At 36.4% G+C, this 23,574-nt stretch overlaps 4 protein-coding genes across 5 annotated transcripts; 2 read left to right on the top strand and 2 right to left on the bottom strand.

Moving 5' to 3' along the window:
• Positions 1–9,181: 9,181 nt before the first annotated feature.
• Positions 9,182–10,218, bottom strand: LOC110920353. The gene is made up of 3 exons (XM_035985706.1): positions 9,996–10,218; positions 9,416–9,890; positions 9,182–9,269 (listed from the first exon to the last, which is right to left on the bottom strand). Exons 1-3 carry the CDS (start codon positions 10,216–10,218, stop codon positions 9,182–9,184), a joined length of 786 nt encoding a protein of 261 aa, XP_035841599.1.
• A 731-nt stretch (positions 10,219–10,949) lies between these two features.
• Positions 10,950–12,743, top strand: LOC110915372 (protein RTE1-HOMOLOG). 2 transcript variants are annotated; one of them, XM_022160054.2, is made up of 3 exons: positions 10,950–11,099; positions 11,783–12,063; positions 12,153–12,743. In XM_022160054.2, the coding sequence occupies exons 2-3, from the start codon at positions 11,791–11,793 to the stop codon at positions 12,576–12,578; spliced, it is 699 nt and encodes a 232-aa protein (XP_022015746.1). In that variant the 5' UTR covers positions 10,950–11,099; positions 11,783–11,790; the 3' UTR covers positions 12,579–12,743. The 2 variants fall into 2 exon arrangements, with proteins under 2 accessions (XP_022015746.1, XP_022015747.1); XM_022160055.2 differs by having other exon boundaries at positions 10,978–11,093; positions 11,781–12,063.
• Positions 12,744–15,080: 2,337 nt separating this feature from the next.
• On the top strand, positions 15,081–16,236 carry LOC110918070 (thioredoxin H-type 2). Its single transcript, XM_022162454.2, has 3 exons — positions 15,081–15,205; positions 15,732–15,854; positions 15,967–16,236. Exons 1-3 carry the CDS (start codon positions 15,125–15,127, stop codon positions 16,114–16,116), a joined length of 354 nt encoding a protein of 117 aa, XP_022018146.1. The 5' UTR covers positions 15,081–15,124; the 3' UTR covers positions 16,117–16,236.
• Positions 16,237–16,809: 573 nt separating this feature from the next.
• On the bottom strand, positions 16,810–23,574 carry LOC110915371 (beta-galactosidase 3). Its single transcript, XM_022160052.2, has 17 exons — positions 23,246–23,574; positions 23,067–23,162; positions 22,857–22,969; positions 22,485–22,551; positions 22,307–22,399; positions 21,707–21,850; positions 20,526–20,614; positions 20,307–20,412; positions 20,107–20,194; positions 19,723–19,841; positions 19,457–19,621; positions 19,169–19,347; positions 18,478–18,587; positions 18,289–18,398; positions 18,109–18,219; positions 17,857–17,970; positions 16,810–17,261 (listed from the first exon to the last, which is right to left on the bottom strand). Exons 1-17 carry the CDS (start codon positions 23,444–23,446, stop codon positions 16,944–16,946), a joined length of 2,223 nt encoding a protein of 740 aa, XP_022015744.1. The 5' UTR covers positions 23,447–23,574; the 3' UTR covers positions 16,810–16,943.

Here is a 23,574-nt window from a genome sequence, read left to right as displayed (position 1 = left end):
AGCTGTTGAACGAGGATGAGAAACATGTGATCAAGAAAAGGAAAGGTGTGAAGATGAGGGAAACATTGATTCTAAAAATGTTTCAAGATCCAAAATGCAAGGAGACTTGTTGTCACCTAAACATATATTATAGCCTTCCTTCATTTTAGCTTATTTGTATGAACCTTAGCCTATCAAGCAAGACATGTCTTGTAACATATAATTGTCATCCATTTTTGTTTCAATAGGTAACAATTTTGATTTATATTTTGGTTTGTTCAAACTAACGAATATTTGAGTATTTTCTTTAATATGCTTACATTGGTTATTTAAGTTACAATTATTTCTTATACTAATATTGAAGATAAGTTTGCCGTCGCTATTGTCGCTACATAGCTATGACAATTGCCACCACCATGCCATCGTCATCAAAGCCGCCACAACCACCAAAGGGCATAGAGCCAAATGGTACAAAGATGTTGTAGCGGTGTCCCTCCTAAGCAGTGAGGGTTCAAGTCTTAGCGTGGGTAAAATGTTGTAAATTCAATATCTAAGGATATGTGAGTTTGTCGTTCAAACAAATCAACACCACCGCCTTTACCTTTTGTCCCCCACAACCCCCCCCCCTCCCCCCTATAGACAATCACCACATTTATACTTTTGTTACCATTTTTCTATTGTTGCTAGTGCCTTGCTAGTTCTTTTGTCGTCCTTTGGTTTCTATTGTCGTAGTTCCAAAAAAAAAAAAAAAAAAAAAACAAAAAGAAATTTAGAAACAAAGCGATTATTTTTGTAAACCTAATGTATCACATATTTCCAACCTATAATTAGCAACAAATTCTTGCTTTGTGTTGGTGTAACTTATGCATTGAGGTTTTTCAAAAAAAAATGCATTTTTTTTCTTTTTTAACCTAAAGGTTTTAATCTTTTGCATTTTAACCCTTTTGACTTTTTTACTTTTAACCCAAAACTTTTCATCTTTTGCAATTTATGACTAACACTTTTTTATTTTCAACTTTGTACCCCGTACTTTTCATCTTTTGCAAGTTTTTCGTTTTACGTTTTGCTTTAAATTTTGTGAGTTAACACGCCGCAACGTACATGTGGGGTTCAACGTTTTTTAGTATGTGTTTTCCCGTTTGACAGGCGAGTCGCAACGCGTCTATTTTCTCCGTTTGCCAAGTTCGTCGCAACGCGCTGGCCTAAATCGGTTTAGTTATTCTTTTCTGTTTTACGTTTATGACTAATTTCTTCGCATTAACACGCCGCAACGTGCGGGCGTGATTCAACGATTTTAGGTCTGTTTTTAATTTGGTGTTATTTTTTCTTTATTTTATTTGTACGAGCTCTTTTAATGTTAGCGGTCGCTGGAAGTGATGTGGCATTAGTCCTACTTAGCACGATTTTACGAACGTATTTAACCTATTAGGTTTTTTTACTAATAATTTGTTTCGAGTTTACAGCTATACCTCCTTTATTTAAGAAAAACTATTTTTTACGTGCATATATTTATGAACGTGTCACTATAAATTCGATTTTCTCTTCGATTCGACGTAAACTTTTTCCGAAAACGAGTCGGGTTAAATATAATACGTTTCCGTTTAAAAAAAAACCATTTTTATGTGCATATTTTTTGTACGGTTAGGTATAAATACGAGTTGGTGTATGTTTCGACGTAAATTTTTTTGGGAAACGAGTTAGGACAAATAATATGTTTTCGTGATTATTTTATGAATGTTTTGTAAATTTTATTTCGATCCGAATGGGGTCAAATTGTGGTTTCTTTTTTCCCTTTTTTAAAAGCTTTAATTAATCTCTTTTGATTACACGTGTCAACTTTTCTGTTATACCCGTTACGTTTTCTATGTATGACTCGGGTCACATATAATACTTATGATTGTACGGTATAAATTTGATTTACTTTATGTTTTGATTCAATGGCAATGTTTATATAGATTACATTGAGTTCAATCAGATATGTCGAAACCCGTGTTTTCATATGATTAACCCATCACATAACGTTTGGACTAATCCATTCGATGTTTGCAATGTATCCGCGCCGCAACGCGCGCAAATGTTATTGCTAGTTTTAATTCTTTTGAGAAATTCAAATTTCTTCAGTTTTCGGTTCCTTTCACAAATTTCATATCTGAATTCATTTTTTTAATATAAGCTCTATTACATATGTTAACTTCTTAAATTTATGTGAATCAAAATGTATTGATTATAGGTTCGAGAAGAAATCCATATAGCTACTATTTAGTAGTTTCCTTTACTTTTTATTCTTTAACTATACAAAAAATAATTCTATTGAAAATATATTATTTAATCTTTCCTTATTTTAGAATTTTATACGATGCATTTACAAATATTTTAATATAAAGTAAATTGCACTCTTCATTCTTGATGTTTAACATCAGGTTTTATCCACCTTTAACATTCTTGTCGTCTAACGTTCTAAGGCTTAACTTGTTTCGTCCCTAGAAGTAACGACCGTTAACTTCTTAGTTAATTACCCTCATGTGCTCATCACATGAGAGGTAAATTTGTCTTTTTACATCATTTACTTAAAAGCACCCATTTCGTCTGCGATACCCCATACGTGATATGTCGCTTTTTCGGCAACACCACTGCAGAACATGTGGAAATTATCATAACTACCCCATTGTTCGTCCAGCCTATCATTGTCGTTCCTCCGACCAACAATTAGGCAACCCGGGGTGGTTGGCTTTTAGCCCGTGATGATTTTGCATAATGAGTGATAGAATCCCAAACACCACCGCCACTCAATTGTATCACGCGTCAAACATAAAACGCGTTGTATTTTATTAGGCAATCCCTACATCTTTGCCTTTAAATCTTCCAACATGATTGCAATCCTTTATTTATGTAAATGAGAGTAATTCTCTCCTAGACAATTGTACCCCATTATTGTATTTATATGTGTATTCTGTATATTGAAAATCAATTCATTGAGAATTGTTATTTCACATGGTATCAGAGCCTAACTCACCCAATCCCTTTCTTGCCCACCTTCTGTTCGATTTTTTTTCCCTTCTTCTTCACCGATTTTTTTTCCTTCTTCTTCACTATGTCAACTGATCTCACCTCCATTCCCCTACACTCCCTAACCCATCTCATCAGTATCAAATTTAATTCCACAAACTACCTTACCTGGGAAAAGCAAATCACATCCGTTCTCTCCTACCTAAAACTGCTCGATCATGTCGATGACAAATCATCTCCCCCTACTGAAACCCTTACCAGCGAAAACAAAACAACCACTAATCCCGAGTTTACCGAATGGAAAACTACGGACCAAAAGGTTCTTCTCCTTATAAACTCCAGCCTTTCCGAAGAAGCAATGGCTGAAACCATCGGTCATACCACATCTCTTTCGGTTTGGAAGGCGTTAGCGAATGCCTACAGCCATTGTTCCATCGAAAGAATACATAATCTCAAAGACTCACTTCGGACCCTTCAAAAAGGAACCGTTTCTGTCATCGAATTCGGTCGGAAGTTCAAAGCTCTTTCAGAGCAACTCGCGGCCATCGGTCACCCTGTAAGTGACGAAGACAAGCGTCACTGGTTCCTTTGTGGATTAGGAGCGGCTTTTGAAAATTTTTCCACTTCACAACGTACCATCCACCCGGCACCCACTTTCCGCGATCTACTTGCTAATGCGGAAAATCAAGAAATATTCATACAAAAACTCCATGGATCTAATCCTCATGAAGCAGCCTTTTATGCTAGTCACCCCAAACAGAATCGGACCTCATCATCCCGTGGTCAAGGCCGTACAAACTCGACTAGGGGACGTGGAGGCAGTTACCAAAGGAGGCCGCCACATTGCCAATTATGTCGCAAAGAAGGACACTACGCTAGCGCATGTCCAAACCTTGCTTCATACGCCCAAAAAGCTCCTCCACTTGATGCCAATCTTGCTCATGCTTTTCACGCTCAATGCAATATCGCATCAAATGTTTTGGATTGGACAGCCGATTCAGGTGCTACAACACATATGCTCAATAACATTCATGGTCTAAATATGACTAAACCCCAAACCGGTAACATGCGTGTCACCTTTGGTAACAGACAATCGTTACCCGTTACCCACATCGGGAACACAAACTTAAATAATTCTCTTTGGTTACAAAATGTTCTAGTGGTTCCAAACCTTACAAAGAATCTACTATCCATTAGTAGACTCACAAATGATTCACATGTTGATGTTTTATTTTCTAACAACTTCTTTCATATTCAGGATCGAAAAACGAAGGAAGTTCTCGATAGAGGCATTTGTGAAAATGGCTTCTACGTTCTTGCCCAAAGTCACAAGTCTTTTGTTGCCGCATTCTCTGCTTCTCATCTTCGTGCGTCTTTTAATAAATGGCACAGTCGCCTAGGACACGTTTCTTTTGATACCATCACTACTTTAAACAAACTTGGTCATGTTTTTGTCACATCCTTGTTACCCAAACCGGGTTTATGTAATTCATGTGAGTTATCAAAAGCAAAACATATTCCCTTTGTTGAAAATCACAAACGTGCGCAACATATTTTAGACTTAATTCACTGTGACCTTTGGGGACCCGCACCCATTGCCTCAACCGATGGTTATTTATATTATGTTATATTTGTGGATGATCATTCTCGGTTCACTTGGTTTTATCCTCTCAAGGCTAAATCGGAATTTTTCACCATATTAACCACTTTTTTAAACTTTGTTCAAAATCAATTCTCCAAAAATGTCAAAGTTTTTCAAAGTGATGGTGGAACCGAGTTCACAAACCATCGGGTAAAAAATTGTTTTCAACAACATGGCATCCACCATCGCCTCTCTTGTCCTTACACACCCGAACAAAACGGAAGAGCGGAGCGAAAACATCGTCACATAATTTGAAACCGGTTTGGCAATGATGTTCAATGCTCATGCTCCATCCAATCTTTGGTTTGATGCTTTCACCTCTGCCACTTATATAATTAACCGCCTACCCACCAAAACTCTCGAAAACAAGTCCCCATTCGAAATTCTCTTTCGCCAACCACCCACTTACTCCAACTTACGTGTTTTTGGATGCCTTGTCTATCCATATCTTCGTGATTATACTAAACACAAACTCCTACCTCGGAGTGCACCTTGCATTTTTATTGGTTATAATCCTAGATATAAAGGTTTTCGATGTCTAGATCCCTCAACCGGTCGTATCTATACCACTAGACATGCAAAATTCGATGAAGACATCCTACCTTTCAAATCCGCTCCAACATCCATTCACAAACTTTGACGATACTCTACCTACACCTACCCCTCAAAATAACAACACGGCTCCACCAACCCCATCAAACAACTTTTTCAACCCACCTTGTTTTCAATGCCCAGATACATCCCAAACCATACCACCCGAACCTTTAAATTCATTGGGCCCAAACCCACCTCACAACCCCACCAACCCACAATCTCCAACAACCCACTCCCCAAATCTCAACTCCTCTCACGGTCCAACCCCACCATCCTCGCCTGACCCATCTAGCCCAACTAACCAAATTCACCAACATGATCTAATCAACTCCATTCAAATCACTTCTCCTGTTTCGTTAAACACCTTCATTCCCTCCACCAATTCTAATTCGCCCATCACAAACTCCCAATCCACTCACTCTCCTCAAAATCCTCCAACTATCAACAATCATCCCATGACAACTCGTTCCAAATCCGGTATCTTCAAACCAAAACATTTTGCAAATATGGCCCAATTTTCTAATCATCCTCTTCATCATTCTCTTCTTTCTTCACATGTACCCAAAGGAATCAAAACTGCACTTAAAGACTCTAAATGGGTACATGCCATGCATGATGAACTTAATGCTTTACACAGTAACCATACTTGGCATCTAGTTCCTCGTCCTTCATCTACAAACATCATCGGCTCCAAATGGATCTATAGGATAAAATACAAAGCCGATGGATCCATTGACCGCTACAAAGCTCGTCTAGTAGCTCAAGGTTTTAATCAAGTACCGGGTCTAGACTTCTCTCACACTTTTAGTCCCGTTGTCAAATCATCAACCATCCGCGTTGTTCTCAGTCTAGCCACCATTCACAAATGGCCATTACGACAACTTGATGTCAATAATGCTTTCCTAAATGGAAACCTTACCGAAACAGTGTTTATGGAACAACCACCGGGTTTTGAAGATCCAAAACGTCCACATCATGTGTGCAAACTCAATCGTGCCATTTATGGCTTAAAACAAGCACCACGTGCTTGGTTTCAACGATTAAGTTCATTTCTTGTCACACTTGGTTTTAAATGTAGTAGAGCTGATCCCTCATTATTTGTCTACAATCATGAGGCCACGTTAATATATCTTCTTGTCTATGTCGATGATATAATCATCACGGGTAATAACAAAAAATTCATCACCACTTTTACCTCTCGTCTAGACAAAGAATTTAAAATTAAAGATCTTGACTCTTTAAGTTTCTTTCTTGGTTTAGAAGTCACTCATAATAGAACCGGTCTATTTCTAAACCAATCCAAGTATGCTTATGACATACTTTCAAAAGTCGGTGAACCTTTCCATGACCCTACGCTTTATCGTTCTCTCGTGGGTGCTCTCCAATACCTTACCATTACCCGTCCTGATCTATCCTTTGTCGTTAATCAAGCTAGCCAGTACCTTCAAAATCCCACTATCGCTCATTTTCAACTTGTGAAACGAATCTTATGCTATGTCAAGGGCACTCTATCACATGGGTTAACCTTTGATAGACCACCTAACATTGTTTTATTAGGTTTTTCTGATGCAGATTGGGCTCGTTGTATCGACACAAGAAGATCCACCTATGGCTATTGCGTTTACTTGGGCGGAAATTTGGTTTCTTGGAACGCTAAGAAATAACCCACGGTTTCTAGATCAAGTTGCGAATCGGAATACCGGGCTATGGCAAACACAGCTTCGGAAATTGTTTGGATCACACATCTACTTCGCGAGCTTCATGCGTTACCTACGGGGCCTCCAACATTATTTTGTGACAACAAAAGTGCGTTATTTTTAAGTCAAAATCCCATCTCGCATAAGCGCGCTAAACACATTGACCTCGACTATCATTTTATAAGAGAATTGGTTGCTGCTGGTCGTCTTCATACCAAATTCATCTCGACGGATCGCCAAGTAGCGGATATTTTCACCAAAAGTCTTCCAAAGCCGCTATTTGAAAATTTTAGATCAATGCTTCGTCTCGCACCTCCTCCATCTCGCATTGACGGGGGGTATTAGGCAATCCCTATATCTTTGCCTTTAAATCTTCCAACATGATTGCAATCCTTTATTTATGTAAATGAGAGTAATTCTCTCCTAGACAATTGTACCCCATTATTGTATTTATATGTGTATTCTGTATATTGAAAATCAATTCATTGGGAATTGTTATTTCACATATTTTTAACGCGTGATTGTTTTGATTGTTTGAGGGAAATTGTTGGGTATGGTGGTGAGTGATGGGCATTTCCCCTAAAATCCATCCCTAGTGATGGAATAATGTTTGATGACATGGCGAAACTTGATTGGAAATTGTGAGTGAGTGATAAGTGATGACCACCCCTACCCCCTTATCAGAAGCCCATCTTGATGTAGCTAGTAACCAGAAAGAGAAAAGGGTGCGGGTTTCGATCATTGGTGTAATGGGTGGGTGGTTTTGTACCCTGAAATTAATAGGAAAGATATAGGAAGGAGGAAAGGGGATGGTGAAGTGGGTCTGATTTGGCGATGGAGTCAATGATGAGAGGTGGAGTGATTGTGATGGTGTGATGCACAATGGTGACGATGGCGTGCGGGAACATCTAGGTAGGGATGAGGTCGGTACGTACCGAAAATCTTAAGAGATGGGTATTGGTACCAAAAATATCTAGTACGGTTCGATACTGGTATGGACCGGTATTTGACAGTAAAAACTGATACCGAACTGTTACCGAAAACGCTAAATGTCGGTACCGAAAATCAAGTCGGTTCAGGAAATTCAGTACCGGTACGAAGTACCATTTGCTCATCCCTACATCTATGGTGTGGTGGTTATCGGAGGTGGTGACACGGTGACCAGCGGCTTTTAATATGGGACACATGAAGAAGAAGCTTGAAAGAACAAAATAGCCCCTCACGTGATGGACACGTGGAGAGTAATTAACAGAGAATTTAATGAGTGTTAGGGGGACAGAGTGGATTCAGGGAGTTGATCGGGGAGTCACATTCACCGATTAGTGAATGGATGTCGGGGTAAAATCGGTGAGTGGTGAGGGACTTAATCGGTGAGTATTCACCGAGTGTTTGAAGATGAGAGAGATGGGAGGGTGAGGGAATTAATGGTGGGTTCAACCCCTTCCAACCAATCACAAATTTTAGTTTTTTAAAAAAAAAATTTGTTTACCACTCTCTATGTGTTCGACCATTACCAATGATTGAGTGTAAAATAGGGAGTGAAGTGGGGACTTGACATGACATGATATTATTGGCTAGAAAATTGTTTTAACACTCCCCCTTGAATGACCACTCCCTCCACCCTTAGGTCTAAGCATAAATATGTTAAATCTTGGAATGTTAAGCACCAAAAATATTAAAGGTGAATTAGACATGATGATTTGAAACTATGGGGGTTATATGACATATGGCGTAAAGGCATTTCCTTTAAGATCAAGCCCCTTGATTTTCTTTACTGACGTTTTTACAATCACGCCAATAAGACCATGTGTAGTGGTTATACACTATAATGCCCCCACCATGGGGCGTTTTGCGCCATGTGGCGTCCTAGTCAGCATGGGGGCATTATAGAAAAAGTGGTGTAGTGGTATAATGCCCCATAATGCCCCATTCAATCATTTTACAATCATTTCCCAATTATTTTTTTAAATTTAAAACATAAAAAAACTTCATTAATTTAAAAATAAAATTACATTACATGAAAAAAAATTAAAAAAAAACTGAAAAAAAACCGAAAATAAAAAAAAAACAGAAAAAAAAAATACAATACTAGAAAAAAAAAAACTAGTTTTCGTCTTCGCTTTCGTCACCCTCGCCAACTTCGTCTTCCTCGTCCTCCGTTTCTTCCTCTCCCTTAGGTGGTACGTAACGAACCGACCATGCGTGGTGTACCAAATCAACCATTAACTGGGAATGGTACGGTTCGTAACGCAACTCTCGCGCGTTACTCACTCTTTCTTCCATTGACGCCTGCGGATGCTCCTGGTGAACGGCTTCTGGCACATAATTCTGGCATATCGCCTTTCCTTCGTCTTCCAAAATCATGTTGTGCATGATTATACAAGCGTACATAGCATCTCTCATTTTTTGCTTGCTCCATGCATGACAAGGATTTCTCAAGTATTGCCAGCGTTGTTTAAGAACCCCAAAGCATCTCTCAATGTCTTTTCGTGAAGACTCTTGAACCTTTTTAAAGTATGCTCTTTTCTCGTCAATAGGATCACTAAACGTCTTCACAAAAATCGAATACCTAGGATAAATTCCGTCGCTCAAATAATATCCATGGGGGTAGTAGTTTCCATTTGCGTAAAACGACGCTTTTGGAGCTTTGCCAGAAATCCACTCCTCTAACAACGGCGATTGTTCAAAAACATTGATATCATTGCATGACCCGACCACGCCAAAGTAAGCCGACCAAACCCAAAGGTCCTGTGAAGCAACCGCCTGAAGAATAATAGTGGGTCCTTTTTGGTCACCACGTGTGTGTTGGCCTCGCCATGCAGTCGGGCAGTTATCCCAACGCCAATGCATGCAATCTATGCTCCCGATCATACCAGGCAAACCATGCTCGGCATTATGTACCTCGTAGATCTTTTGAAGGTCCTCCCATGTAGGCGTTCTAAGATAACGCGCACCGTACACATCAATTATACCTTTATAAAAAAAATATAGACAAACATAAGATTCAAAAAAAAAAAAAAAATTCTAAGCATACGCGTCGTTTAAAAAAAAATAAAACTAAAGTATAAGAATTGTACCGCGACAAAAATGTTCCAAGCTATCTCGTGTTGTTTTCTCCGCCATTTTTAGATACTCGTCGTTGATGTCGGTAGTGTTACCATAAGCAAGGATTCGTAATGCCGACGTACACTTTTGGATACCGGTGAATCCAAGTTCCTCTCTCGCATCCGGTTTTTGTTTAAAGTAATCGTAGTTGGCTTCCAAGTCGTTGACTATGCGTAGAAACAACCGTTTACTCATCCGGAAACGACGCCTAAAAACTTCGTTTGAAAATGTCGGCGCCTCGTCAAAATAGTCTTTCATCAAACGCTCGTGTGCCGCGCGTCGGTCTCGTTCAACATAGCCTCTTTTACTTTTTGGGGCTTCGGGCCGACGAGAATGGTTGACATATCGAACCGCTAGTTGACATGCACTCGTAACCGCCTCTTGCTCAAGCTCCTCATCGGTCGAACCATCGCCATCCGCAAAAAACTCGTTGTAGTAAAAATTTATCATGGATGAAGAACTAGGAGAATCCATCAAGTTTTTTTATAAAATGTGGGATTTTTTAGAGAGGTTTTGAAATTGTTTTTGTTGAAAATGGATGAGTTTTGATTGTTTATATATATATATATAGTTAATATTTAAAAAAAAATAAATAAATCAACTAGCCGTTGGAGGACTAGCCGTTGATTGGTTGGTCAAATGGTTGAGGAGCGTTTTAATTTAAACGCCGGGAACAAATTTTTTGAATTAAAACGCCTTATAACGCCTGGTGTAGTGGGTTATGGGGCGTTATAGGGCGTTATTTTTGAAATTTTTTTATGGAAAACGCCCCATTACACACGGTCTAACAATTTTCTAAAGATCACGCTCATGAGGCGATGTATCAAGCAAAGACGTGATTTTTGACACTTTACGTCCAATCACATTATCACTGTATATGAAAAGTACACTTTACATTGCAGTAAATGTGGGGTTGGAATTTAATAACAAACATTACCAAAAGGAAAGGAATGATGTTATATATGTATAGATTACTTTGTCAAAGCATGATCTTGACTTTTTAACGTACCTCAATTCCTGGATTTGGGCATCTTCATAACTTCCGTTCTAGGGTTTGCAGAGCCTAACAAACAAAGGTACTCACATAAATCATTTCTTCATGTTTCATATCATCAGATCTCAAATTCAATATGTTTCTTCATGTTATATCTGTTCAATTGCAAATTTCAGTAAAATCTGCGAATGTTTGGTTTGTATGTCAAATGTTTTGTAAGCGGTGATTTGGAATCGAACAAATTGTATTTCATTGATTAGTAAAGTATAAAATTAGGGCAGTTTTTGATGTTGTTACGGTCTTACGGATAATACAACTGGTAATGTTGATATAAGTGATTAGAATGCTTTTTTTCATCAATTTAAGTGAGATTGAGAACCACAAATTAGATAGATAGGCGTGTAAATGAACCGAACATTCAGCGAACTGTTCGGTTGGAGGTTCGTTTATGTTCATTTATTTGATAAATGAACAAACATGAAAACATGGTTCATTCGTTCATTTATGTTTGTGAACTTTCGTTTAAACATTAATTAATACAAAAGTTCAATATGTATACAAAAGTTAACTTATATTATATGTTCATTTGTATTCATGAACTGTTCGTTTAGAATGTTAACGAACACGAACATGTTCATTTTCTTAACGAACAAACATGATCTATGTGTTTAATTGTTCATGTTCATGTACGGTTAGCGTTAAATGAACGAACACAAACATCACCGTCTGAATCTCTTTAATATTTAGATTGTTAATTGTGTGCAGATCCTGCAATGGAATCAGATACAAAACATGACCACACAATGATGATTGAACAAAACATTCCACCGCTTAACATGCAAATTGACCCGTCGAGAGCTCGTTTTCCATGCTGCATTGTATGGACCCCACTTCCTGTTGTTTCATGGCTCCTTCCTTTTGTCGGTCATATTGGTATAGCCCGAGAGGACGGAGTTATCCTTGACTTTGCAGGACCAAATTTCGTGTGTGTTGATAACTTCACTTTTGGATCCGTGGCTCGTTACGTCCAAATAAACAAAGAAAAGGTACTTTCTTTCGTTACTCAACGGTTTTGAAGACGTTTCACATTATACCTTCAATATGTGTTTGTTTGTTTGTTTGTGTTCGTTTACAGTTCTCCATGAACAAAAATGAAGAAGAATACAATCTTGTAGAATCCGGAAGAAACCAAAACCAGAACCAGAACCAGAACTTAAGCACGTGGGATTCTGCGTTGAGAAAGAGTACACAAGAATATCAACACCGAACGTATAACATTTTGACTTGCAATTGTCACTCGTTTGTGGCTAATAATCTGAACCGGATGGAGTTTGAGGGGGGTGGTTGGAACGTGGTTAATATCGCAGCATTGATTCTGCTGAAAGGACGATGGGTAAGAACGGCATCCATGATTCAAGCTTATGCCCCGTTTGTGATCATATTGTTTGCGGGAATCACTTTTGGAGGTGTTCATTTTCTTACTTTTTTGGCATTCTTTGCATTTGTTCTTGTTGGATGGTTTCTTTTGGGTACGTATTGTTTCAAATTTATAAAGCTGTGAGTAACGTTTTCGTTCAAGCCTCGATTTGACATTGACCCAATTTGACTTTGACCGTATTCAAGATTCAAGAATCAAGACTGTTGTTTATATGATAATTTGGTTTGCCAGGGTTGTTTTGATCTTGATTTTGTTCAAATATATTATGGGGAAAAGAATTGTTTCAAATGCCAGTTATATATGATAATTTTTGTTTGTTTGATCCCAAAAACATTATCCTTGACTTTTGAAGTCAAACATATCTTTAAGTTCAATATGAAAGAACTGTATGGTTTGTTGTCATTTTGTACCATTGTTTAATTTGCGGGTCTTGTTTAGGCCCAAGCTCGTCTAATTAAGAGTCGCTCAACTCGTTAATAATTTTCCAAGCCCGAACTCGGCTCCAGATTGAGTTGTGTATTATTTGTTGTTCATTTATGTATACTAGAAGGGTGCCCGCACGATGCGGCGGGAAACACAGACACTGGATGTGCATTGTTCGGTTGATGCGGTTATTATCCTCAACCGAAACCGAAGTCATCAGTTAGTCTATTCTATTAACAATCATTCTCGGTTAATCAGTTCAGTTTATTCGGTTAGTTCAACGGTTTTTGTTTGATTCGTTTAATAGCCAAATCCGAATTCGGGTTAAAACTTTTGCTTAGAAATACATGAAATGGAAAGATTAATACATAAAATGGAGGTATAAAATATAAAATACATGAACTGGAGGTATAAAAGCAAAATATATGAAAATATGAATGGTTCAGTTCGGTTGGGTTAATTTTGGTAAACTGAGGGTACAAAAGAATCGATAACCGGTTTTGGTTACTTCGGGTTTCGGTTAATTGATTTTCAGTTAATTCAGTTTTTGGTTGATTTTGGTTCGGTTTCGTCTGTTTTCGGCTCGGTTTTGGTTAACAATTCCGTTATTGCTCATCCTTAGAAATTGTCAATAACGTAACATATCATTTTTTAATTAGAAAAACTATAGCAATACTATACTCGATAAATATTAACGTGCAAGAAATTATGATGGTTTAAAAATCGTGGTGGTAGATAGTTTTTATAAGAAGATAAAGTGTAACTACTAACTAATTATTTATAATTTTGCTAATTATGAGGACATTAAAGTGTAATTAAGATGAGAGATTAAAATGTTAAACAAAAAAGTTCTTAACTTATGGTTATTTTAAAATACCCTTGTTTTATGCATTATATATAGTATAGATAACCTACATATGATAAATGGCATAAACTAAAACATATATGAACAAATTACTTTGATAGTTTTGCATGTGCATAATTAACGTATTTGTATGTAAGAAACACAAACTATAAAAAAAAATATAAACTATTGATAAAAAATGAAATAAACTGACTTAGATTTACTCTTTTTGTTCTTATAATAATCTAGTGGTTTATAATAACTTTACATGTTTATTCTTTTTAGATTTGATGTAAAACTAGGTTTATTACCTATGCTTCGCGGCAGGAGAAAACACATTTGAAGTTTTGCAATTCGTTGCATTTTGGAGAGAAATACTAAAAAAACAATTCTGGAATAAGAAAACATCCTAAGGATTATACCTGGGTAGGTGAGCGAGTAGGCGAGCTCTTCAACCACTAACCACTGGACCAACCATTTTTTTAATCCTTGAATCAAATCCCAAATCCACATTTAATATCTCTGGAAAAAAAATATAATTTTGTAGTGGTCTAACTGCTTATTGCCATGTGGCCCACCGAATCCAATCGACCAATCATATGCATTCGCTATTCATCAACCTTCTAAATTCATATATGGTTAATATATCGGTATTTTTAATAAAATCTTTAAATGGAACAAAACTACTTATTTTCTTGTAAACGAACAAGTTTGTAGCTCGGAGTAAAGTTGTAAACGATTCAAGCCGCTCGTAAGCTATTTAAGATCGGCTCGCTATAGGATAAATATATGATCAAGCATAACCATTTGTAAAAATGTATGATAAAAAAAAAAAAAAAAAAAAAAAAAAAACCTTCCATTCTCACCCAACTCCATGTATGAATAAAATGGTAAAGTAGTAGTAATATAATAAATCAAATACAATCAATGGATTGATCGTCTTTCTCTAAGAAGAGGCAAAATGGAATCGACTAGAATTCGGGACCATTATTCGAAATCTTAGTGAAATACTGGATTTGATATCTCATGTTTGCTTTTCGTGTAAAAATATTGGGTCAAGCTTAATGAGTCTGCGATTATATTAGAGCACTTTCAATAAACAAGCTCGAGCTTCACATATTGAGTTTGACTAGGCTTACGGATCTAAACAAACCTATTATTTATATTTTCTTTATTGGATAAGTTAGTATTATATGTAAAACTATGATAAATATTAGTGAATAATATAGTAATTTAATTTAATCATTTATTATCATTTATAGCAAACATATGATAATAACGTGCATTATATGTCATGTACAAAATCATTAACAAAACATAGTAATTTACGGTTAGAATTGGGTGGAAACAAACCAAAACTCAATCATTTCCTTGGAAACCATTTTTTATTGAGATCAAGAAAATGGGGGAAGAAGGACAGGTGATTAGTTGCCACACTGTTGATGCCTGGAATCACCATATCAAAAAGGACAAGAACAAATTGGTATTATGTTGTTCATTTTAACAATCATAATTGAGATTTTATTCCTTCATCCCTTTTTATTCCAATTCTCCTTCCATTTTTCATTGATTTAAGTTTCGTCGTGTGTATTGGTTTTCTATAATCTATGGTGGTTGATTAAATAGGGTTTTTAGGCTATTGTTATCGGTACACCACCCCAGTAGTGGACACCAAGCCACATTTCACATCGTATGGGTAGTACGGGCCCATATGGGCCATATTGGTGCTCGAAAAAGGGCTACGGGCCATATGGGTCATATCATTGTCATTTCTTTGTCAGGTTGAATATTTAATATGGGTCGTATGATTTGTTCGAAACACCCTCTCATACGGGTCATATGGCTATCTTACCCCTCTCATACCAACCGTATGGACCATATTCGCCTTGTTATACGGCCCGTATGAGGTATGACATCTAGTTAACATGTGGTGGTGTACCGATATCAGCTACCTTTTTTTAATCACCATTTGTTCCAGTTAGGGGTCTTAACTATTAAAATTTATACAGATAGTTGTGGACTTTGCTGCATCTTGGTGTGGACCTTGCAAGGTCATTGCTCCATTTGTAGCAGAACTAGCTAAATCAATGCCCCATGTCACCTTCCTCAAAGTTGATGTAGATGAGCTAAAGGTAAAAAAAATAATAATAATAATAAATAAATAAATAATTAAAAAAACATGTTTCTTTGCTTTACATTATATTATATTATTCATTTGACCCTAAAAAGTCAAACCCAATACAGGAGATTGCATCAGACTGGGAGGTGGAAGCAATGCCAACATTCTTGTTGCTGAAAAATGAGAAGACTGTTGCAAAGGTTGTAGGGGCAAAAAAGGATGAACTTCAACAGACAATCATTAAACATTCAGGTAACACAAGCATAAGTGGATGAAAGCATACACTTTGGGAGGATTCGGTTAATTTCAATGTATCGGTTTTTCCATGTTGATTGATTGTAATAAGCTGTGTTCGTTAGCACCTCGTTTTATTGGTTGTGAAAGTTAATAAAATCTCCTCCTTCGTCGTTAAAAAAAATAAAAGATAAACACAGACTAACCTTTAATCATGATATTTGCTGTATACTTTTTCTATGGCTGGCAAATCGTGTCTTATCATGTTTAACACGTCTCTAATGACAGGTGTAACACAAGTATTAAACATGAATACAACTTGTTTAACTACTTTATATCACATGTTTATAACACAGTTTTACGTTTCATGTACCAAGAAGAAGAAATGATGGATCCTAACATCATAATTATATTTATTTTTAAAAGGTAAAAAAATCACGTTGTGTTTCAGTAAACAGGTCTAATCGTTTCTTATACGGATATCTATTGCCAGCCTTACTTTTTTTCTTTCAAGTTTTGTTTCCTTGATTTGAAACTTAATTAAATAACATATTTTTTGACTTTTTTTTTTGGTATTGTGTTTCCTTTTATGATTTTGGATAGCATTTAGGTAGTATGACAGTTGAACCAATTTATTCCATCATAATAGTATTATGGGGGTTCACTTGACCCCCCCCCCCCCCAACCCTAAAAAAACATAAATAATCTTCACTAATCTACATGAGCATGCACACTTATAAGCTAAAACTTGAATTAAACAAAACCGCGCTAAAGAACTAGGCTAAATTCTCAATCACACTCCGTTGTTTACTTCATGTACCTTCCCCATCGTTCAAGTCTGTTTGACCAAAGTTGCGGTTTGCTATGGTCACTGGACCGTTGATCTCTTAACTAGCGAAATCTTAGTGGGGTCACCTCCAAGTTCTTCAAAAAGCACTAACAAGTTATTACTTGGCTTTAACCAAGATCTAGGAACATGGTACCATCTTTGGGTTGGTTGACCACACCCGAGTTGACAAGTCAATGGCCGATAGACTCCAGCGTAATGGCACCCTTGGCAATCTCCATTAGCATACGTTGACCAATATCTCCCTATGCTTTGACCATTGATCCATGCTTCACCTTTTCCCATACTATTCATGTCTAGAGCCAATGGCTCGTCACCGTCAGGTTCGTTAAAGTACGCCTGCAAAGATTTCAAGAACCTTATGGTTTATAAAGTCATGATTTTGACTTCAAGATTTCTCTTTTCTGCTACCCTTTCCAAAGTAGGGATGGGATCGGTACAGTACACGTACCCGTACCGAAAATCCCGGTACCGAATTTGAACAAAACTGGGTACAGAATACCGTACCGAATATATTGGTACAGGTATGGGTATTCTTTATAGTACCCGCTTTGGTATCCCTTTTTTTAGCACTTGTACGGGTACCAAATAGGTAAAACGGTACGAGTACCAATCCAGTACAGGTACCAAATAGGTAAAATGGGTACGAGTACCAATACGATACGGGTATCAAATAGGTAAAATCGATACGAGTACCATAAATACCATAATACGAAATAAAACACAATATAAAAAACTCTTAAAACTTACATATAAAATTCGGTACCAGTACCATTTTTTGCCCGTACCCATACCACCGAATACCTAAAATCGGTACAGGTACGGGTATTTGGGAAGAAAAGCTCATCCCTATTCTAAAGTTCAATATGCTTATGAAATCTTTATCAAAAATAACGTTTTTTTAACGATCTTGATTTCTATACTTTATCCATACCTTGTGCCATGTTAACGGTTTCTGTTTCTGACCGATTAAAGAATCTTGAGTCCATTTCATGTAGGAATTAGTATTTGCGGAGATAACATTCATAGCCTCTCCCTTTAGACCAGCCTGTTAATGTAAATAGCAAACGCATTCGGGTTAGGTTTTATTTCATAAAACCTCTTGAACCATTGTATTCCAAACTGACCCGTTTCGACCCGTACTAAAGTTTGACCCATTAACCGACCGTAAAAAAGTATTACGCACCTGGTAAGTCCAGTTGACCCATGCCAAATCCATTTTTCCTCGGTCAAGACCATAAAGAGCCACCGGACCTAAGACTCCGGTCTCCCATGTTTCATAATGTCCTCCCATGTTCTTCACGAAAACAAAACATTAAAAATTATATTGCAAACCTACATAAATACATGAAATCAAGAAACTAACCGGCAAACCCATGGCGACGCTAAGTAGTGCGATTTTGTTGCTTCCGGCGCGTAAGTTTATCGTTTCTTTGTATGTAAATCTCCTATGTTTTCTTGTACCAAAACTAGAACCTACAAATGCATCAAATTTACACCATTTTCTAAGTTAAACATATGTTTAGCAACGGAAACAACATCCAAATAAACTTACCCGAGTGTTCTCCATTTACAAACACATGAAGAGCATGACCCATTGACTGCACCAGAAGCTTTGGGGGCTCCCCTCCGCGTAAAAATGATTCAGACGATCCAACATCAACACTGCAAATAAATAAATAATAATAACAACAACAATAATAATAATAATAATAATAATAATAATAATAATAATAATAATAATAATAATAATAATAATAATAATAATTTGGATAAAACCATATTTGTTTTAGAGTAAAGTACACGGATGGTCACTGTGGTTAACCGAAATTTTGGATTTGGTTCCTAGTTTTTCAAAAGTACATGGACGGTCCCCATGGTTTGTATTTTGTAACGCATTTAGTTTCCAGCTAACAAATCTAAGGGTTTCAGCAGGTCTAGATTAGGGACTAAATGCGTTAAAAAGTGCAAACCACAAGGACCATCCATGTAATTTTGGCAAAAGTTGGGGACTAAATGCGTTACAAAGTGCAAACCACAAGGACCATCCATGTAATTTTGGAAAAAGTTGGGGACTAAATGTGTTACAAAGTGCAAACCACAAGGACCATCCATGTAATTTTGGCAAAAGTTGGGGACTAAATGCGTTACAAAGTGCAAACCACAAGGACCATCCATGTACTTTATTTTACTCTTTGTTTCACTTATGTAATTAATGATAGTATGACACCTTATAAAAGTCTTACCTAGTTGTATACCAAAGATAATCACTCGTATCCCTTGTGATATTAATTTGCTCCAATAAGCCCGTTGCAGTGAACGTCGAGCTTTCATCGCTTACAGTTAAATCTTCAGTAAACATCTCCCAAGAAAACATATCGGAATCACTCGGTTTCATTTCCATTTTTGTGGATTCAACTTCAACCTGTGCCATTTTTACAAGAATTACAAAAAAAAAAAAAAAAAAAAAAAAAAAAAAAAAAAACCATGTACACATGATATAGCTTGCGTAAACAAACTTTGGTCATACATACATTCGCTGTATTGAAAGCAACATTGTTGCAATCGGGAAGGATACTTATGGACCAAGGAGGTAAAGTGTAGTGTTTGTTATTAAACGTCACTTTGGCCGCATTATTCGGGTCGTAATTTGAGAGAAAAGCCGCACAGGGTCCCGATTTGGGAGAGAAGACATGGGCCTGAAAAAGAATAACTGTTTAGTAAGATGGTTTTTTTCAAATTTTTGTATTGGGGAAAATGAAGTTATATATATATATATATATATATATAAAGATACAACCTGTTGAAGGTTTCCGAAAGAGGTGATATCGGGCTCTACTGAAAGTAAAGCGGGCTCACATTGTTTAATAGCCTTGTGAAGGTTCTTTAAGTGACCGTATTTTGGCTGTCTGATCAAGCCTGTATGAGTTCATAATAAATGTTAACGTTTCGACTTTCGACGCTTGAGGTAGAGATGGCATTTTCGACCCGTTTACCTAAACGGGTCGATTTAGGCTATAGTCAATTTCCTACATTTTAAAAGATGCCCATAGTGTATGTGTATCCAAAACGCTTACAACCTTGATTTTGGAAACTAATAAGTTTGACCTTAAAAGTCAAAGTACAGGTAAAAATGACCTGTTTGACCTTAAAAGTCAAAGTACAGATAGATAGTTGGCCTCACCATATTCATCAATTGGAGCATCATAGTCGTAACTAGTAGTGATAAACGGGCCACCAGCGGAACGACCAAAATTCGTGCCTCCGTGGAACTGTTCGGGTTTCAAAACAAGAACATTTCAAATGTTACTTTAAAAGTGATATTGTCATGTTACAGTAAGAACTTTTTAACCGTTACAAAAATAAAAGCATAAGTAAACCAACCATGTAGTAGTTGAAGAACGATCCGCCCTTTTGAATGAATCGGGCAACACCAAATGCCAGATCTTGAACGGGCCTCTCGTAAATGGGCCCGCCAAATTCTGTAAACCTGTGGGAATATAATGAAACGGCGTTTTTTTTTTTTTTTTTTTTTTTTTACTTTTTTAAACGACTATATGATCTCAATGGAGTTGAGAAAAAAAAATTAACTAAATTACGTACCAGCCACTCCAAGTCTCGGTCCAAAGTGTGGGCTTGTAAGGCTTGTTGGGCGAAAAGTCATCACAGTAAAAACCATTGCATGTGTTTATCTGACAAGGCCCGAAAAAAGTATTAGATACTAAGCGGGATTTCAGCCTAGGGGTGTTCAGATTTCGACTCGGATTCGAAAAATTCGAAATTCGACTTAATTCTATTCGATTATCAAAAATTCAAATTCGATTCAATTCAAGTTCAGTAAATCGAATACAACTCATAATTCAAAATTCGATTTAAAATTCGAATTCAGAGTATACATAACTATTTATTATATTTATATATAATACACGCATAGGGGAAGGTTCATTTGAGAAGAAAATTTTATTAAGAAGAAAAAGAATAAAAGGGTACAATTGTAAAACATTAAAGAGTTTTTTTCTCATCTCATTTATTATTATGTTTGACTAATTAATAAGTCATTAAGACTATAATCCTCCACACTAAATATTTTTGCCTACACACATCAAAAGTTATCCTACACATTTCAAAATTTATCCTACATATATTGAAATTTATCCTACACAACTCGTAATTTATCCTACATGCCTCGTATTTATCCTACACTATAAATGAATTTTTATTTTTATTTTTTGTGAAAAATATATATCTTAAAAATAAGTTATAAATTTAATATAGTTAGTTATTAAAGATGAAACTACCAATTAATGATGTATGTAAGTTTACTAATATACCCTTATAGTCACATTAAGTACAGATATTAAATGAAGTCTAATGAAGCATTCCTATTGGTTGAAATTTCTTCTTTTTTCTTCTTACAAAGAATTTCTTCTCATTTGAACCCTCCACTACACGCATATAACTTTAATTTGAGCTGTAGTGTAAATTACTTAATAAATTTAATCTAAATCCTAAAATAGCCCATTACCAAGCCCAAATAGCCCATAACGAATTTACATACTTTATATGAATTAGAACCAAAATGAATTTATCCGAAATCGATTCGAATTGGTATTTTAATTCGAATCGAATTTGACTAGTTTTTAATCGAATTCAAATTCAAGCAAAAAAATAATTTATTCGAATAATTCGATTCAAGTAATTCGAAAATTCGTTATTCGATAAACACCCCTATTTCAGCCCAAGCCGATATAGGCTACTATGAGAACGGGTCAGATCGCGCTTACAATAGGATCGGGAGCATCATCTTGCTTGCACATAACCCATGGGACACCAGTGTCCAATTTAACCGCCATGTTTGCGGCCCAAGTCATGTAGTTATAGCCCGCACCTCCATACGCCTTTCCCACAGATCCGTACTCATTTTCAACCTGCACCGAACATCATTCAAAGTTTCAATTTTCAAACAATTATGTAATCAACTTCAAAACAAAATAAATTAATGAACTTTATCATAAATAGTTAATTACTGTTTTCGTCCCTGTGGTTTGTCAAAAATCACTATTTCAGTCCATTAGTTTAAAAATTGCGATTCCAGTCCCTGTGGTTTCACTTTCGTAACCATTTCAGTCCCTGTGGTTTCACTTTCATAACCATTTTAATCCATTTATTCTATAAATACAGGGACTGAAATGGTTACGAGGTGGACTGAAATGGTTACGAAAGTGAAACCACAGGGACTGAAATCGCAATTTTTAAACTAATGGACTGAAATAGTGATTTTTGACAAACCACAGGGACGAAAACAGTAATTAACTCTAAATGAGTTAAATTCAAATTTAATGATCACCGACCAGTAATTAAATAGAGTGTAAATATGGTTATACCTGAGATAGAATAATCGGGCCTCCTTGTGATTCGAACATCTTTTCGCTCTTCATTAAGTTGACGATTTTCTCGGTGAATCCTTTCATTGCTCTCTGCATTTGTGTGTAGCTTCTTTTTTAGTAAATTAAATTGCTTGTTCATTAGAAAATATTTTAAATAAAAGTGGGAAATTGTGACCTTAAATGGCTCATTATCAGTTCTGAAACTAATGTTGGGAACATACTTCAACCAAACTGGAAACCCTCTGTGTAAATCATCACAAATTTGACAATTTAAGTAACTTCAGTTATTTGAAAGTCAATCAAGATGGTTTCCAAATTCAAAATTGACCCAAATGTCTAGACCAATGAAGCTCTAAAACAGTTTAATTTTCACCAAAATATAAAAACACAAATGCAAAAGTCCTCTTTTTGTTAAAATCAAACAAGTTCCATGAGTTTTGACATCAAAAGGACCAGCTCATTTGACTTCCAAAAGTCAAAATTGGACTTTTTAGCTTCTAAACCCTTGTATATCCTTGCCCAAAAAAAAAAAAAGAAAAAAAAATACCCAAAATTCCATTCTGCACAAACATAAGGTCCAATTCTCAGATGAACATACATCCCTGCTTTTTGCACTATCTTCAAGAACCTCACCAAATCATACCTCCCTTCAAAATTATACTGCAAATATCATAAAAATCATCATCATCAAAAAAAAAAAAAAAAAAAAAAAAAAAAAAAAAAAAAAAAAAAAAAAAAAACCCAAAAATGAACCTACATTGCCTTGAGAAGGCTCATGAACATTCCAAAACACATAAGTATCAATCACATCAAGGCCTCCATCTTTAGCCTTCATAACCAGATCTTCCCACATCTGCAAAATCACAACTTTCATAAACAAAACCCCCCCAAATTCAACTTCAACTTCAAAACTCCCCATTTTGCTTTTTAGGGTACCTCAGGGGTGCTTCTTGTATAATGTATGGAACCAGAGATCAAGATTCTTCTTTCACCATTGATAACAATGGATTTACTGTCGTAAGTGACACTGCAACTGATTAATTGACAACCCAGTTGAGTTGCAAGCAAGAACAACAAAACCCATTTGAAATTTGATCTGGGTTCCATTGGGGTTTTACTGGACTGACTGGACACCATTGACACTGAGATCTAGAGGGTGTATATATAGAGATAGTGTAGTACAGTGTGTAAGTGTACTGTATGTGTATAGGTGTGGTGTAAGATACATATATGTGGCGACATATACGTACATTCATACAGGGGTT

The sequence above is a fragment of the Helianthus annuus genome, chromosome 16 (assembly GCF_002127325.2).
Source record: "Helianthus annuus cultivar XRQ/B chromosome 16, HanXRQr2.0-SUNRISE, whole genome shotgun sequence".
Lineage (NCBI taxonomy): Eukaryota > Viridiplantae > Streptophyta > Magnoliopsida > Asterales > Asteraceae > Helianthus > Helianthus annuus.
The sequence above is the reverse complement of the archived record's forward strand: the minus strand, read 5'-3'. Positions and strand labels throughout refer to the sequence as shown.